The sequence below is a fragment of the Gekko japonicus genome, unplaced genomic scaffold (assembly GCF_001447785.1).
Source record: "Gekko japonicus isolate JY-2015 unplaced genomic scaffold, Gekko_japonicus_V1.1 scaffold3923, whole genome shotgun sequence".
In the NCBI taxonomy this organism is placed as follows: Eukaryota; Metazoa; Chordata; class Lepidosauria; order Squamata; family Gekkonidae; genus Gekko; species Gekko japonicus.
The window spans coordinates 40,187-59,127 of NW_015173256.1; the positions used below are offsets into that span (position 1 = coordinate 40,187).

An 18,941-nucleotide genomic window follows, 5' to 3' on the forward strand; every position below is an offset into this window, starting at 1 on the left:
GACCAAACTGGCTACAAGCATCGACAGCTTCAAGAGGGGAGTGGATAAACATCTGGAGCAGAGGTCTATCAGTGGCTATTAGCCATGAGGTAAAAATGGAAGACTCTGTCTGGGGCAATGATGCTCTGTATTCTTGGTGCTTAGGGGGCAAGAGTGGGAGGGCTTTTGGAGTTCTGGCCCTGCTGGTGGACCTCCTGATGGCACCTGGGTTTTGGCCACTGTGTGATTCAGAGTGTTGGACTGGATGGGCCACTGGCCTGACCCAACATTGGCTTCTCATGTTCTTATGTGCAGCTGGCATTTTTCTGGCTCCTCGCGAGTAAACCTTTGCTTCCGTTTCAAAAAGCAGAGGGGTGTTCTGGAGCTAATCTGCAAATCTTACCAGAATGGCTATGGGTAGCTCCCAAGTTAACAATTGGTTCCTTTTTAGCGGACAACGTCTTAACAATTGGTGGCAAACAAGTGTTATATATACATCTCTAAATCACGTGTAGCAAGCACTTCCAAAGGCCAACTTATCGAGTACAGACATCGAAATCCCCAAATATAGAAGCCAACTTCTCAGGTACAAACAACTCCCAAATACATCACAATCAGTCATTATAGAAAAACAATATACCATTAGAGAATCTCTGCAACAAAAATTCTTATACTACTATCAGATTTACAAACCTAACATGAGAGGTTTATTCTCCTAAAAAACAGGACAGTTCCAATGCTGCATTTAGCCCCCTAGGTTGTTCCGTTTGTAATTTAATTTATGTGTATCTAATAATTTATGTGTATCTAATACAGTAAATGGTTTAGATCGTACTACCTCTAATACTACGCAATCGAAGTCATTGTACCCATGCCCCCTTTCAATGAAGTGTGGGACCATAGGGGCTGTTAGGTGCTTGTGTTTTAATTTGGATCTATGTTCCAAAACACGGGTGCGCAGAGTTCGAGACGTCTGCCCGACATATCTCAAACCACAATGACAGGTAATTAAATATACAGTTGATTTAGTTGAACAGGAGGAGAACTGCGTACGTTGTTTCTTCACATTAACCTCCGGGAAAGCCAGCACACCTGTCTCTCTCATGAACGGACAGGCGGCACACTTCCCGCACTTAAAGTGCCCTTTCGGTAAGCAATCTTGTTGCTGTGTCTTAAAGGTATCAGCTCTCACAATACTGTCTTTGATGTTTTGTGTTCTTCTAAAACCCACACGTGGTGGAAATTGGCAAGCCGGAATATCACTCAAGATATGCCAGTGTTTCAGAATTATTCTTTTAATACCAAAAGCTCTGTTTGTGTAGTCGATCGCCCAGCTTAGCCTGTCATTCATACACTCCTCCGTTTTTGTTTGAAATAATTCCCGGCGATCGCGGCGATCAGCTCTAAAGCAGGCATTAATGATGATCCAACTAGGATACCCCCTGTCTTTAAATATACCAGATAGCCTTTCTATTTCTATTTCATAGTCTTCCCTTACAGTAGAGTTTCTTTTAGCCCTGAGAAATTGACCATAGGGAAAATTTGTTTTCAAATGCTTCACATGATGTGAATTAAAATGTAAGAAGGAATTTCTGTCTGTTTCCTTATTCCCTTTTGAAGCCATCCATGCTTGTAGCCGCTGCCACTTCCTGTGGCAGTGAATTCCATGTGTTAATCACTCTTTGGGTGAAGAAGTACTTCCTTTTATCCGTTCTAACCCGACTGCTCAGCAATTTCATGCAGTGCCCATGAGTTCTTGTATTGTGAGAAAGGGAGAAAAGTACCTCTTTCTCTACCTGCTCTATCCCATGCATGATCTTATAAACCTCAATCATGTCCCCCCTCAGTCGTCGTTTCTCCAAGCTAAAGAGCCCTAAGCGCTTTAACCTTTCCTCATGAAGACTACTTTGTCAGATGTGTTAAGAAGCCATGTTGGATCAGACCAGTGGCCCATCCAGGTGCCTTCAGGAGGTCTACCAGCAGGGCCAGAACTCCAGAAGCCCTCCCACTGTCATCCCCCAAGCACCAAGAATACAAAGCATCATTGCCACAGACATAAGAAAGGCCATGTTGGATCAGACCAGTGGCCCATCCAGGTGCCTTCAGGAAATCTACCAGCAGGGCCAGAACTCCAGAAGCCCTCCCACTGTCATCCCCCAAGCACCAAGAATACAAAGCATCATTGCCCCAGGCATAAGACCTTATGAAAAGCCATGTTGGATTGTGCCAATGGCCCATCCAGTCCAACACACTGTGTCACACAGTGCCCAAATCCCAGGTGCCATCAGGAGGTTCACCAGCAGGGCCAGAACTCCAGAAGCCCTCCCACTGTTGCTTGTCAAGCACAAGAATTCAGAGCATCACTGCCCCACATATCATGTACTATCCATCCCTTGTGGCTAATAGCCACTCAGGGACCTCTGCTCCATATATTTTCCCAATCCCCTCTTGACACTGTCTATGCTTGTAGCTGCCACCACTTCCTGTGGCTCCTGACTAGACAGGCATGGGTGGAAATGACAAGGGAGTCGATACCGGCTAAATATCAGGAGAAACTTCTTAACTGTAAGAGTGGTTGAGCTGTGGAACAGACTGCATCAGGAGGTGGTGGATGCTCCTTCGCTGGACATTTTCAAGTGGAGGCTGGACGACCATCTTTCGGGTATGTTGTAGGGCTATCTTTCGGCTATGCTCCTGCAGAGTGCAGGGGGTTGGACTGGATGACCTGCAAGGTCCCTTCCAACTCTAACATTCTATGATTCTATGTATATATGACCTTGGGAGGACAAACCCACACCCCTAAAGGGTGAATTGGCTCTGAAATGCAGGAAGTACAGTGTATGTAATATATATATATATTACATACAGAAAGGACATATATATAAAATATGGATATAATCAGTACTTTTGTGCCTCCCTTGGTACTTCTTTGCTGGAAAATGGGGAGTCTGAGACCAGCAATGTGTGAAAAGCTGCACACGGTTGTTGAACTCCAAAGCCACCATTCTTTAATGCCATTTTAGACGTTGGCTTTCTTTCCAGTCATTCTTCTGTGGAGGGACTAACCGAGGGAAGCCACACAGCTTTCCGTTTGCACAGCCTGAACAAGGCTGTTAAAATAGGACATTGTGACCCCGTTGTTTGGCTTCTAAACTCAACATTCATGTGTGAGAATCAAGAAATCCATGTTTCGGACCTGGCCTCTACCTTATTGGCTACGGCAAGGTTGTCCATCGCTGCCTCCTGGAATTCCCCCAACCCTCCATCAATTCAACATTGGCGAAATAAATGTTTGGACCACTTTATTATGGACTAGATCGCTGATACTTACGAAAAGCAAACTGATAGTTCAAAAGGCACTCCCTCGAAATTTGCCCAACGGTGATTTCCATTACTGAATTACTTTATGGAAAGTGACATTCTACCATCAAATTCCAGGTACATTGAATGGCTGCATTTTTAAGATCCATATTTTTAGTCTGAGTGCTCCACATAGGTTCAGTTTTAATAGGTACTAGTCAGCTATGCGTTTTACAGTTTGAGCACATAAGGTTTAATTTGATTGAACTGTCACTGTATTTTGCTGTGTTTTTTTAACTTCAATATGTACTGAAGCAATATTTTCAATAAACTTTGTTTTTTGGGGGAAAATAGGGCATTGTGGAGGTCATTAATTCTTAGAGTCACCATAAATCAGAAGCAACGTTGTTTTATTTATGTTATTTATAGTCCGTCTTTCTCACAGGGGCTCAAGGCGCATTTACACACAGCGATTCAGTACAATCGACAAAAATGGGACATGCCATAACTATCAGGATCTTAGAAGCCTGGGACCACCAAAAAGAACTGACGCATAGCAATATTGGGATGTTAAGAACAATTTATTTTGCTTTGAAAACTATTGAGAACAGATTGAGATAGTAGTGGAGTAGAAGATGATTGTAGTTAAAGAAACAGTTACCTTTAAAGTTGAATATAAGATTAAGGTAGTTAAAGAAATGTTAACTATTAAGGTTTTGATTTAAATGAATGGACAAGAAAAAGAGATTTGGTGGGGGTGGGAGCACTGCGGGAAGCTTGAAGAAGGGGAGGGAGAGAGAAAAGGGAAAAGGATATATTGTTAATGATAATATTTTATAAGATTGGACGTATAGTTATATCTAGACAATAAAATGTTTTTTTTAAAAAAAAGAACTGACGCAAAGCAGAAGTATTCACCTCACACATTACGCAATACAGAAAGGACATAGATAGGACCCTACTTACAATATACTGTATATCGGCAGAAAAGACCACAAGTCCCAATCAATTTGGCTGGCTTGCCTCGAGAACCAGGAAGTTATTAGTAGCTCAGTCAGATAAATGTTAGGCATTTAGCCATTTTGTATGTATATTACAATGGCTGTGTTCGTCATAACTGCCATGCTCTCATATCTGCATGTCATATTTTATTATTTTATATTTTATAACTGTTTCATTGGTTTTCCTGTTTAACCTGCTTTGGTTTTATCTGTTTTAATGTGCTGGCTCTTGCCAAGAATAAATTTCATTAATTCCTAGAAGTCTGGAACCACCGAAAAAGAACTGAAGGATAGCATAAGTATTCACCTGACAAGTTAAGCAATACAGGAATGACATGGATAGGACCCTACTTACAATACACTGCATAACAGCAGTAAAGACCACAAGTCCCAACCATTTATTCAAGAAGGTTTGTGAAATCGTTTTTGTACTGTGCAGCTCTATTACCTCTTTCCACATTCAGAGCTTGCCGTTATTTTCTCTTGTGTGGATGCTCTGATGGGAAGAGAGAGATGAGCTTTGACTGAAGCTCCTTCCACATTCAAAGCATTTAAATGGTTTTTCCCCCGTGTGGATTCTTTGATGGGAAGAGAGAGATGAGCTTTGATTGAAGCTCCTTCCACATTCAAAGCATTTAAATGGTTTTTCCCCCATGTGGAATCTTTGATGGCAAGTAAGGCCTGACCTGTTACTGAAGCTCTTTCCACACTCGTCACATTTGTATGGCTTCTCCCCAGTGTGGACTCTCTTATGCAGAGTCAGAATATCATTTCGACTGAAACTCTTTGCACATACTGAACATTTGTAAGGTTTGTCCCCTGTGTGGATTCTGCTATGCACCGTAAGGGAATGCTGCTGACCGAAGCCCTTTCCACACACTGAGCATTTATAGGGGTTATCCCCGGTGTGGATTGTTCCATGAGAAGCAAGGGTTCTGTTGGATCTAAAACTCATTCCACACTCCGAGCATTTAAATGGTTTCTCTCCTGTGTGAATTCTTTCATGGGAAACAAGGTATGACCTGCGAGTGAAGCTCTTTCCACACTCTGAGCACATATATGGTTTCTCCGCTGTCTGGATTCCATTATGTAATGTGTGGACCCTGCTATGCAAAACAAGGGAATCCTGCCGACTGAAGCCCTTTCCACACTCTGAGCATGTATAGGGTTTCACCCCTGTGTGGATTCTATTATGCACGGTAAGGATATCGTGCCGAATGAATCCCTTTCCACACACAGAGCATTTATAGGGCTTTTCCCCGGTGTGGATCCTTTGATGGGAAGTAAGTTTGTTGCTCTGACTGAAGCTCTTCCCACATTCAAGACACTCATACCGTTCCTTCCCTCTGTGGATTCTTTGATGGGAAGAAAGGCCTGATCTGTTACTGAAACTCTTTCCACACTCTCCACATTCATACGGTTTCTCTCCCATGTGGTTTCTCTGGGAGGAAAAACGAGTTTTGCTCTGACGGGAATTAGTTGTCTGCTCTAAGCATTTCTCCCGTTTGTGTGTTTTCCGATGCAGGCCCAGGGTCGGTTTAGATACTGAGTTTTTGGAACGCAGCTGCAATGTACTCTTGCCTTTGTAACCTTTTTGGATTGGGGTGTCACGGAAATAAGCCCCATCAGAAGCCTCATATTTCTTCCTCCATGTCTGCCTTCCTTCAGTTTTCCTTCTCGGCAATTCTTCCACTCTCTCCGTCCAATCGCCTGAGGAAATAAATAGAAAAACCTGATGAGGGGGAAACAGAGCCTCAAAGCAGCAGGCAAAGCTCACAATTGTTTAGCCTCCAGCTCACATATGTTTGTCTCAGATCAGGAGGGGATGGCTCCAGAGCAAAGTGATGTATGCAGCAGCCCAATCGCTCGCTCACAACTTGAATGCCAGTCACTCACAAAGTAGGAGTTTTGCTCACAAGACTCCACAGCTTTGAGGGAGCACTGGTTGGGGTTTTTTTTTTGTAAATTTTTATTGAAGAAGAAGAAGAGATTGGATTTATACCCTGCCCTTCAATCAGAGTCTCAAGAGCGGCTTACAATCTCCTTTCCTCTCCCCTCCCCACAATAGACACCCTGTGAGGTAGGTGGGGCTGAGAGAGCTCTGAGAGAACTGCTCTTGAGAGGACAGCTCTGACAGAACTATGGTTTGCCCAAGGTCATCCAGCAGCTGCGAGTGGAGGAGTGGGGAATCAAACCCAGTTCTCCCAGATTAGAGTCTGCGCACTTAACCACTACACCAAATTGGAGTGGTGTTGTATTCCGTTTCAATTTTCAGTAACAACTATGACAAACCTTTAAAAAGGATAATGAACAGTGTTCTCAAAATTAATATATCACTAAGATATTAATCAATAGTTACCATAAATGAACTATATCAATTACATCTGGTATAACCTCTTGAGAAACCAAATATGATAGAATTGGTAACCATAAAGAAGTGAATTCACTATACCCATCATCAACCCTTATTACATTCAGTATATCTGTTGCCTTTTCTATTACATTTCCATTGCAATTGTTGTCTTTTACTTGTTTTAACTGATGTGGTATTTATTAATTGTTTTAATCTTTTGTTGTCATGTTATTTAATCCTGTTAGCCACCTTGAGCCTGCTTGTCAGGCAAGGCGGGGTATAAATACAAATAATAAATAAATATTCCACAACTTATTGTGCCATAAACTTAAGTTTAGTTTACAATCAGAATTCCATTTTGATGCAATAACTGTTCTTGCTGCAAATAACAATAATGCAACCTCTTTTTTTTGGTATGGTAGTTAGGTCATATTCATTTCTAAAGTTTAAAAGAAGTGATTCTGGACCCAAAATATTAACTACTGGACAGTCCATCCAATAATGTATGTAAGTCCCATGGGTTAAGAGTGGCAGTCTCTAATCCGGAGAACCGGGTTTAATTCCCCACTCCTCCACTCTAACCCGGAGGTGACTGAGACATGGCTCACCATGGCCGGATAACACTTTTGGAGGAAGGCCACACCTGACAAACAATCCTAAGCTGGTAAACGGCACTACAATGGGCAGATGAAATGTGGGCATCCATCTTTAGGTACACGTCTAAGAGCAAGCCCCCGAGATGCAAGTCTGCCTTTAATGCAGAATACAGCTCCATAAAGAACAAACTGGAACTACAATTTGGCATCACCGCTGATAGGCCCACCATTGAGTCCATTGGGATGCCGAAGCATGTCCTGAAGTTTGCAGTAAGATCAGTGAATGCAGTTAACAAGAGACAGCCACAAAGGAGGGGATGTGGCTCAGTGGTAGAGCGTCTGCTTGGCATGCAGAAGGCCCCAGGTTCCATCTCCAGCAGGTCGTAGGTGATGTGAAGGACCTCTGTCTGAAACCCTGGAGAGCGGCTGCCAGTCTGAGTAGACTAGACTGACCTTGATGGGCCGAGGGGCTGATTCAGGGTAAGGCAGTTCCATGTGAATGTGATGACATCCCAGAGCACTGACAGCATCGAAGAGGAGATGCAAGGGGGTGAAACACCGAAAAGGTTCCATAGGGTGTGAAGGCAGAACTCTGAAAGGTGGAATCAGCTGCCTAGGGGCGGGCTGAGGTCCCCTTCCCTGGCAGCTTTCAAGAAGAGGCTGGATGAATATTTGTCAGGGATGCTTTAGGCTGGTCCTGCATTGGGCAGGGGGTTGGACTAGATGGTCCGTATGGCCCCTTCCAACTCTTATGATTCTATGACTCTATTCCAGGTGAAGGACCTCTTATGATTCTATGACTCTATTCCAGGTGAAGGATAACAGGTGGAAAGAACTCTACATCAGACCATGGAGGGCCATTTCCAGTTAGAGCAGACAATACTGAGCCCCATAAGCCAGTTTGGTGTAGTGGTTAAGTGCGTGGACTCTAATCTGGGAGAACCGGGTTTGATTCCCCACTCCTCCACTTGCACCTGCTGATGTGACCTTGGGTCAGTCACAAGCTCTGGCACAGCTGTCCTTGAAAAAGAGCAGTTTGTGTCAGAGTTCTCTCAGCCCCACCCACCTCACAGGGTGTTTGTTGTGGGGAGGGGAAGGGAAAGGGGTTTGTAAGCCGCTCTGAGACTCCAAGTGAAGGGCGGGGTATAAATCCAATCTCTTCTCTTCTTCTTCTCTTCTTCTAATTCAAGGATAGATTTGTATTTCTCTATGTTCAGGGATACCTGCATTGCCTAGACATTTCCCCCACAATGGGTACACAAAGGACTCATCATTAAATCCACTCTCACAGAAATGTGTGTCTGACCCTAGATTAGGACAGTCTGAGATTTACCAAAGAGGAGGGGACTATTATAGCCTTCCCAGCCCATCTTAATTCTCATGAAGTAGAAGAGATTGGATTTACATCCCACCCTTCACTACCTGAAGGAGTAGCAAAGTGGCTTACAATCCCCTTCCCTTCCCCTCCCCACAACATGTGAGGTAGGTGGGGCTGAGAGAGCTCTTGACAGAAACTGCACCTGAGAGCACAGCTCTGACAGAACTTATGACTGACCTAAGGTCACAGCAGCTGCATGTGGAGGAGTGGGGAATCAAACCTGGTTCTCCCAGATTAAGAGTCTGCCGCTCCTAACCACTATACCAAACCGGTTCTCCAACAAATGAACTCTGGGGAGGGTGATGTTTTGTGAGCTGCCAAGTGGACATGAGACGGTCAAGCAAAGCCATCTAAGATGCTCACCACGAGGACTCACCATCTCAGTGCTCTGTAGGTCTTGGGTAAGATTAAGCACTATCTGTAAATCCCACCAGTTTTATATACAAAACATCTGATCACCTACCTGATGGTCCTTCTCCTTCATTAATGGTGTGGGCCAATGGATCTTTCTCTTCTTCTGATGGACCTTCTCCTTCATTAGTGGTGTGGGCCAATGGATCTTTCTCTTCTAACCAGGAGATCAGGTCCGGTTTGGGAACCCCTTCTGACAAAAATAAATACACCAGTTTGTTACCAATATAAAATATTTCAGTATCCCTGACCTCCCCACCTCCCCCCCCCCCCCCCCCCGCAGTGCTACTGAGTCCAGCTGGAGTCTCGGTGAAAAAAGGTGGGTTATGAATAAAATAAATAAAAATATTGTTCCAAACAGTGGGGGAAAGCGCCCTCAAGTCGCAGCTGACTTTAGGATATCCCATACTTGGCAGTCTCCCATTCAAATACTAACTGGGACTGACCCTGCTTAGCTTCTGAAATCTGAAAAGATCTAGCCTGAGCTATTCAGGATAGGGCGGGAAGAATACAGAAAAGACAAGCTGTCACAGCTCGAGTGGGGTGTCACCTGACGCTGCCACCACTCTGGTTCCTGGCTCCTCTGAGAAGGCCCAGAACACCTTTCCAAGTCTTTAGACCTCCCTTTTAGCCGAAATGAGCATGAGGACCAGGCAGAGCGAACAATGAAAACAGTTTATTTTATAGGAGGTCAAACAAACAAGGTGCAGGAATAATAACAGTAAGTGGGTGAAAAGAAATGAAATTCCCTAACGCAGTTAAATATACTGTCCTTAGCTCACTATCTCGAGTGTCCTTAGACTACTCGCCCTTGCCTCAGGATGAGGGTTTCTTCCTCACAGCAGCCTCTCTCCTGGCCCTGTTCCCTGGGAAGAAGAACAGCTTCTCTTCTTGCACCAGTTATTTTATTCCCCAGCCATCTTCTTCCCTATTGGCCAAAATTGGCACCAAAACTTCCCAAGGCCTTCTGGGGTTTGTAAGCCCAGCCTCCCCTACTGCAAGCCAGGCTCCCTGGGCCTACTAGGCCTCCGGTGGCACAGCCCAGATCATGACACAAGCTGTTATAAATTCCTGACCTCAAGCAATGCTCCCTCTAAGCCGTGGAGTCTTGAGCAAAAATTCTACTTTGTGAGCTCCTGGCGTTAAAGTTGTGAGCAGGCTATTTGGCTATGGCATGAATCAGTTTGCTCTGGAGCCCTCCTTCCTGAGCTAAGACAAAAATGTGTGAGCCGGAGGCTAAAAAAACTGTGAGCTAGCTCACAGTCACTCAGCTAAGAGGTAACACTGCCCACAAGTAGTTTAGGGCTGCGAGACCCCAGAAATTTCAGTTTGGCACTTTTTGACTCACTGTTTCCCACCCAGGAAGCTTGGATTCCCATGCCTATTGGGAAAGGTAGCGTGAAAGCAAAGCCAGATGTTTTTGATTTCAGCTGCCTCTCAAAAGATAAAAGCAAAGTCAACCTGGATGCTGACCTTCCTCCTCCAGAGGAGAGCCAGGAACTTCTCCTACAGGCCATGTCTCCCCGCGTATCATTCACGTATACTTATTCTCCAGTGTCAAGACAATGCTGATTGGCTGGAGATCCTTGTGGGCCCTCCTCCTTCCCACCCCATTAGCCGTCTGACACAGACTCAGTGAAACTCTCGTGACACATCGGGTTCCCAAATGAATGGGGACATTTTCAGGGTGGGAACACTATGGAGGACGAGGAATCTCTGCACAGCCATGTTGATTGGGAACCAGAGGCGTTCCTGAAATTGCATAACAACTATAACCCCCTTGTCCAGAACCAGCATTTTTACATTGCTTGTGTCCTTTGTGAAGCCAGCCTCACACCAGTGGGAAGAATCATAGAATGTTGGAGTTGGAAGAGACCTTGGAGGTCATCTACTCCAACCACTGATCCCTCTAAGCTGAGTTAGTGTGAGCTAGCTCACAGTTTTTTAGCCTCCAGCTCTCAAATTTTTCGTCTTAGCTCAGGAAGGACGGCTCCAGAGCAAACTAATTTATGCAGCGGCCAAATGGCTCACTCACAACTTTAATGCCAGTAGCTCACAAAGTAGCATTTTTGCTCACAAGAGTCCACAGCTTAGAGGGAACATTGACTCCAGCCCCCTGCACTCTGCAGGAGCATACTCGAAAGATGGTCGTCCAGCCTCTGCTTGAAAACGTCCTGAGGCAGTCTGTTCCACTGCTCAACCACTCTTACAGTTAGGAAGTTTCTCCTGATATTTAGCCAGTAACAACTCCCTTGTAATTGCCACCCATTAGATCTAGTCCTGCAATCCGGAGCAAGAGAGAGTAGATCTGCTCCGTCTTCTACATGACAGCCCTTCAAATACTTGAAGACTGCAATCGTGTCCCCTCTAAGCCTTCTCTTTCCCAGGCTAAACAGACCCAACTCTTTCAGCCTTTCCTCCTAAGACTTGGATTCCAACCCTCTCACCATCCTGGTTGCCCTCTTCTGGACACGCTTGAGCTTGTAAACATCCTTCGTAAAATGTGGTGCCCAAAACTGAACACAGGACTCCAGGTGGGGCCTGACCATAGCAGAATAGAGCAGAATAGAGAACAACAACTTCTGCCTGATAATTAGGTCTGCCTTCACCCCCCAAGACGGCCCGTGAGTTCACAGGCTAAGAAACAGGATAAGACCAGGGGAATGATGAACGCACTCACATCAGATACAAGCAACTCCCCCTTCAAGCTCAGCACCTCCCTAAACAGGATTTGCAATACTGAGGTCTGCCACAGAGAGACATCGACAGGCCTCTCCAGGGCAGATTTCTGGGGTTTAGCAATTTGTACCTTCAGACACATTTTGGACAAAGGCAAAGAGGAAAACTTACCCAGAGAGGCCACAATCCCATAATTCTCCAGCATGACCTCCTTGTAGAGGGCTCTTTGGGCTGGACTCAGCAGGGTCCATTCATCCTCGGTGAAATAAATGGCAATTTCTTCAAAGGTAATCATCCTCTGGGGGAAGAGGAGAAAATAATTCCCGCCTCTGCCACACATGCACAGAAATGTCTGGAAGGAGACTTTGAAGAAGTCTCAGAGCAGCTTACAAACTCCTTTCCCTTCCCCTCCCCGCAACAGACACCCTGTGAAGTAGGTGGGGCTGAGAGAGCTCTGGGAGAACTGCCCTGGACAGAACAGCTCTGAGAGAACTGTGATTGACACAAGGTCAGGCTGCATGTGGAGGAGTGGGAATCAAACCTGGTTCTCCAGGTTAGAGCCCACCCCTCTTAACCACACCACCAAAGTGGCTCTCTTTAAAAGCTGCCCTTTGCATCTGGGCCTCTAGCCAACATGGAGACCATTAACCAGACCAGCAAGATTTCTGCAGGAACAAGCTTTGGAGAGTCAAAGCTCACTCGGCCAGACACCAGAGCTTTGACTCTCCAAAGCTCCCACCCCAGAAATCTTGACGGTCTCTAAGGCACAACCGGATTCGAATCCAGCAGCCAGCTCTTGACAGAAACTGCTCTTTTTCAAGGCCAGCTCTTATCAGAACTAGGGCTTGCCCAAGGTCATCCAGCAGCTGCAAGTGGAGGAGTGGGGAATCGAACCCGGCTCTCCCAGATGAGAGTCTGCGCGCTTAACCACCACACCAAACTGGAAACAGGGCTGTGGGAGAAGGGAATGGCTCTGCAGGGCAGGGTTATAAAGGAAACGGGTCTGTAGTCCAGGAGCCCCTTGAAGACTAACAACATTTGTGACAGCAGCAGATGAACTTTCTCGACCCACTCTCACGTCTTCAGTTACAGCTAGAATGGGAGTCCATCTGTCCTCATAGCTTGGAGAGTGAAGTGGTTTCAGATGCCGAATGACAACAGCAGGCGAATGGCAATGACTGAATTAGGAGATATGCAGAGGGGTCGTAGGCGTGGAGAAACTGACTCGCGAAAGCTCATACCCTGCCACAAATTTAAGATGCTCTTTTCTGGTGCTAAAGGTAAAGGTTCCCTTGCTCGAAAGCCAGTCGAGTCCGACTCTAGGGTCGCGGTGCTCATCTCCGTTTCAAAGCCGAAGAGCCAGCGCTGTCCGAAGACGTTTCTGTGGTCATGTGGCTGGCATGACTAAACACCAAGGCGCACGGAACGCTGTTACCTTCCCACCGAAGTGGTCCCTATGTATCTACTTGCAATTTCTTGCTTTCGAACTGCTAGGTTGGCAGGAGCTGGAACTAGAGACGGGAGCTCACTCCGTCATGCGGCACGCTCGGGTCTCGAACTGCTGAACTACCGACCTTCCACAGCCTGCAGTTCAGTGTCTTAACCACTTGAGCCACCGCAGCACCTGGTGCTACAGACAGACTAACACGGCGAACCATCTCGATCTATAGTCCGTGGCATTGTTTATTCTACATATTTATCTTCCTTTTACTGCCAGGTCCCCCACTCTTCTAACCCATTATCTGCACTCTTTTATAGTCTACTATTGGTTGCATTGTTTGTGTGTATTTATAGTGCACTATCGGTTGCATCTTTTGGCTGCATTTGCTTCTAATTTTTTTAGTCCTACTGCATGGCTTATTCTGCCTGGTTGCATTGTTTTTATATACCTGGCTGTCCTCATAAGAGAACATCAGAGAAGGTAATGTTGGATCAGGCCAATGGCCCATCCAGTCCAACACTCTGTCACACAGTGGCCAAAAATACCAGGTGCCGTCAGGAGGTCCACCAGTGGGGCCAGGACACTAGGAGCCCTCCCACTGTCGCCCCCCCCCCCAGTACCAAGAATACAGAGCATCCCTTGCCCCAGATTGAGAGTTCCTATCTATACCTTGTGGCTAATAGCCACTGGTGGGCCTCTGTCAGTGCGCTAAGGATTTTAGGGTGATAGAAAAGCTCCTCCCCTTTGCAGCTTATTCTCACATTCACTTTGCAGTTTGTTCTCAAGGCCAAAAGGCAGTAACTGGCCCCCAGATCATGCAGGAACTTTGCGGATGAGCAAAGATCTGAATCACCCCGAACGCATACGCTGAACTACTGACCTTCCACAGCCTGCAGTTCAGCTTCTTAACCACTTGAGCCACCGCAGCTCCTCTGCTGAGGTCAATACAATACAATTCAGTTCCCACTCTGCCTGATTCCCAGGAAGGGACCTTGTACGGCCTTGACTCTTGCAGGACTGGGGAATGAAGGGGATCTTCCTACCCCAGCATGCCTAACCCACAATGCAGTGCAAAAGGGCAGGAAGTGACTGGTTCATGGACAAGTAGCCTTCTGAGGGGGCCGCTGGAATGTTTTGAGCACCACAAGCTCGAGGGTGAAGAGAACTTCCTTTCAGCCCCGCAACAAAGAAGGAGCCCCTGCAAACAGTCCCTTGTGTCGGTCACAGAATCAGAGAATCGGAGGGTTGGAAGGGACCTCCAGGGTCATCTAGTCCCACCCCCTGCACAATGCAGGAAATCCACAAATACTTCTCCCCCTCCCACACCGCCAGGGACTGCTGTACCACGCCCAGAAGATTAAAAAAAAAAAATATCCAGGATCTCCAGCCAAACTGGAGAATTGCTTCCTGACCCCAAAGTGGTGGTGATCAGCATTTCCGTGTGTGTGCAAGAAAGAGCCACAAAAACAAAGCACTGAGGCAACCCTTCCTGCCCTCCCTCTCATGATCTGTCCAAGTCCACAGAATCAGTATTGCTGACAGACGGCCATCTAAGCCTCTGTTTGAAAACTTCCAAAGAAGGAGAGCCCACCACCTCCCGAGGAAGCCCGTTCCACTGAGGAACCGCTCTAACTGTCAGGACGTTCTTCCTAAAGTTTAGCCGAAAACTCTCCTGATTTAATTTCAACCCGTTGGTTCTGGTCCAACCTTCTGGGGCAACAGAAAACAATTCTGTACCATCCTCTAGATGACAGCCCTTCAGATACTTGAAGATGGTGATTGTGGCGTCCTCGCTTATTGGGGGGAGTGTTTTTATCTTTAAAACACTCACACGCCGTTTGATCTGGTGTCGTGACAGTTCAGCAACGAATTTTATCTGCACAATCACACAGTCAACATCCGCCTCCTGTCCCCAGCTGTTGTTTTCCAGCTCAAAACTGCTTTAACCCGGAGTATTTTGTTACCAGGTCCCAAAGTGGTGTTTTCTCAGCTCTCCCGTTTAAAGTCGCATTTCCCCCCGTGTGATCACTCCTCCAGTGTCAAGCCACTTCTGGCTTAAACCCCCTCCTCGCTCGAAAGCTGCCCGAGGCTTCCACTTTCCGTCCACCATTTTTTAAATGTGTCAGCGGTGTGCACATAGGTGGAGCGCCACTAGTGTGTTTCAAAAACAGACATTTAAACGGTCCCTTGTTTTAGCGTTTAGATGAGTTCGGAATCTCACGGAGGCCATTTTCGGGTCAAACGTTTAAAGGGAAGTCTTTTGATGGAGGGGTTGTATTGATTCGCCCTGGTGGTTCTGCGCATGCGCCATGGTAGTTTTGCCCCATTCTATGGATGAGTGCCTATGCAGATGCACAAACTGAGAAAAAAAAAATTAAAAACCCGCTGACACACGTTCCCGTGCGTCGGCAGTGTAGACACCGGGGATCGATGTTACTGCGTGGTCAGGCGGGATAAATGTGATCGCGATTATCCAGATCAAAAATAATTGTGTCAGAACCGGACCAGTTTAAACTGCTTTCAGCACACCGCCTGAACACATCCATACCTAAGCCTGGTAGATTTCTGCTGCCACCAGGAATTCAAAACTCCAGATCTCTGGGTCTGGGCACTTCAGAGGACTATGTGGCCTTGAGGACTATTCTGATTTCTGGGATAAGTTTAAACAAGAACTGATGTATTTATAAAAGAACAAAATAGGTGTCTGGTTATTTTTGAACTGCTGTTGAAGAAAGGAACTTGTAAATATAATTGGCAAAGCTTGGTGTCACACTCAAGTCTCTTAAACATCAAACTCCACTCTGACAGGCCAATCTCTTTCTCTCTCATAGCCACACAGGCAAAACTGTTTGCCTTATTCACACAGAATAAACCATTTGTCTAAGCACACAGGATAGACACAACTTGTTTCTTTGGACATATAGACTCTCTCACCAAACTCTTATAGTCACACAGACTATAAACTTCACACAGACTCTCTTCAAAACTCTTCCACACTTGTCTCTCTCCCAAGACACACACAGAATCCTCTCAGAAACACCCCTCCTCCCATTCTCTCAGTCATCAGCCAATCACATCACACGGTGCTCCCTCTGTCACTCTCTTCACATTACTGCAGTCACACTAAACCAATGCCAGACCACCTCTGCACATCTCTTGCCTTGAAAACTTGAGCGCCAGTTTGGTGTCGTGATTAAGTGTGAGGACTCTAATCTGGGAGAACTGGGTTTGATTCCCCACTCCTCCACTTGCACCTGGCTGGATGACCTTGGCCAAGCCATAGTTCTGATAAGAGCTGTCCCTGAAAAAGAGCAGTTTCTGTCAAGAGCTCTCTCAGCCCCACCCACCTCGCAGGGTGTCTGTCGTGGGGAGGGGGAGGGGGAGGAAAAGGAGTTTGTAAGCCGCTCTGAGACTCCAAGTGAAGGGCGGGGTATAAATCCAATTTCTTCTTCTTCTTAAAGAAAAGCACACACCAAAACATGATCATTACAGTGATTATATCACCTCTCAATCGTCTCCTCTCCAGGTTAAACATACCCAGCTCCTTCAACCTTTCCTTATAGGACTTGGTCTCCAGACCCCTCACCATCTTCGTTGCCCTCCTCTAGACAGGTATAGGATCCGTCTCTTACCTGAGCAGGTGGCATAGTTGCTGTGTCCAGCCTTCTCCAGAGAGGGCACGATCCCGACTTTGAGAGTAACGCTGCTCCACTGTCTATGAGGAAAGAAAGGGGACGAGGGAACTTTGATCCTTTGGACATATGATTTTTGCCTGTTCCCCTCTATGGTGGCAGACCTGTGATTTTTCCCCAAAGCAAATTCTAGGGGAAGGGGGTTTCTCCCATTCCTCCAGTTTAAACATCTAAGAGGAGCGTTTTGAACGGCAGAGGGAAGAGACAAGTCATACTTCCTTCCCCCCCATGGAAAATGTGGGCAGGATCCACCCTTCTATGAGGAGATGTATCGAGTCCACGCTTTGCCACTGGTCCGAAAAGGCATTCAGCACTATACAGAACACATTTGTTGTGCGGACAGAGAGAATAAGAGACAAACCTTAAGGCAAAGAGAACTCGAACAGGACAAAACAAAAGCATACGAAGACAGGATCTGAACAGATTAAGCAGAATTATGGCGACCAGTGTTCCCTCTAAGATGAGTTAGTGTGAGCTAGCTCACAGTTTTTTTAGCCTTTGGCTCACACATTTTTTTTTAAGCTCAGGGAGGATGGCTCCAGAGCAAACTAATTGATGCAGTAGCCAAATCGCTCCCTCACAACTTTAATGCCAGGAGCTCACAAAGCAGGATTCTTGCTCACAAGACTCCACAGCTTAGAGGGAACATTGATTGGCGACCCCAAAGGGTTTTCAAGGCAAGAGATGTGCAGAGGTGGGTTTGGGATTGGCTGCCTCTGCCTAGGGACCCTGAGGCTTCCTTGGTGGTCTCCCATCCAAACGCTGACCAGGCTGACCCTGCTGAGCTCCTGAGATTTGACAAAAAATCAGGCTACCCTGAGCAATCCAGCGGTGAGCATGTTATTGTTAGTTAAAGCAGGCAACAAGCGATATCAGCAAGGACCCCCAGCCTGTGGGCCAGTCAGCAGAAGACACTTGGTGGTCAAAAGGGTCTGCTTTCAATTTAATAGATTTTCATGGGCCCTAAATTTTCATTTCCCCACCATGATGTGAGGGGGAAAAAATTAGAACATCTTCTTCGACCCTAAAGGTTCATTCCCCCCCCTCCCCAATTTTAAAAGAAAGGAAACCATTTTGGTAGCCCCTTAAAGTATTGCGAGCCCTAGGGCACTGTGCCTAATGGATAAGTCAGCCTTGGCTGAGGGGCCGACCAGTCACCGTGTCTCGGCCTACCCTACCTCCCATGGTTGTTGTGAGGATAAAATGGAGGAGAATGAGGTCAGCCGCTTTGGAGGAGAAAGGCCCGGTACAAATGGATAAAACAAATAATAAACACCGCAGATACTTCCTAGGCTGTTCTCTGCTCACTAGCGAAACCAGAGATACACAGTAAGGAAGAAAAAGAAGAAGAGATTGGATTTATACCCCCGCCCTTCACTCCCCAAAGGTGTCTCAGGGCGGCTTACAAACTCCTTTCCCTTCCCCTCCCCACAACAGACACCCTGCGAGGTAGGTGGGGCTGAGAGAGCTCTTGACAGAAACGGCTCTTTTTCAAGAACAGCTCTCATCAGAACTAGGGCTTGCCCAAGGTCATCCAGCCAGGTGCAAGTGGAGGAGTGGGGGCATCAAACCCCAGTTCTCCCAGATTAGAGTCCTCGCACTTCACCACTACACCAAACTGAACAGCGATAATAAGAACAAAACTTGGAAGATTTTTGGTGAATCATTTTGTACACAGTTTTGTCCTTATCACTCCCGAAGGAAGCCTGATGTCAGCACAGGGCATCCATAGAGAGTCTCAAACCCCCCCCCCCCGCCTTTGCATACAAGAGGAAAGCAGCCCCCTCCCTAGTTTGTGGATAGGGCAACTTGGCAGACGGCTGGAAGAAAGGGGGGGGGGTCGCCTGTCCTCTGTCCTTTGGCCCACTTTCCCTGCGGGGGGGGGGTCCTCCCCAGCTAGTGTCATTAAGTCCCTCCCGGCCACCAGTGGGCGCTGGGGGGGGGAGGGGGAGGGTTGCCAGATCCAGGTGGGGAAACTCCTGGAGATTTGGGGGGTGGAGCCTGGGGAGGAAAGGGACCCCCCCTCCAGGGGGCAAAGTGCTATAGAGTCCACCCCTCCAAAGCATCCATTTTCTCCGGGGGGGGGGGGCCTGTTTCTTTCGGCCGGGGGA

The 18,941-nt window shown here is 46.7% G+C and overlaps 1 protein-coding gene across 1 annotated transcript in view; it reads right to left on the bottom strand.

Annotated features, from left to right (window-relative positions):
* Positions 1-4,675: 4,675 nt before the first annotated feature.
* LOC107120154 (zinc finger protein 429-like) overlaps positions 4,676-18,941 on the bottom strand; it is a 37,389-nt gene continuing 23,123 nt past the window's right edge. The window contains exons 5-8 of the mRNA XM_015422800.1: positions 16,771-16,853; positions 11,869-11,995; positions 9,071-9,211; positions 4,676-5,990 (exon numbers count right to left, since the gene is read on the bottom strand). Coding sequence (XP_015278286.1) covers positions 4,741-5,990; positions 9,071-9,211; positions 11,869-11,995; positions 16,771-16,853 — 1,601 coding nt within the window. The 3' untranslated portion in view covers positions 4,676-4,740. The remainder of the gene's footprint in view (positions 5,991-9,070; positions 9,212-11,868; positions 11,996-16,770; positions 16,854-18,941) is intronic.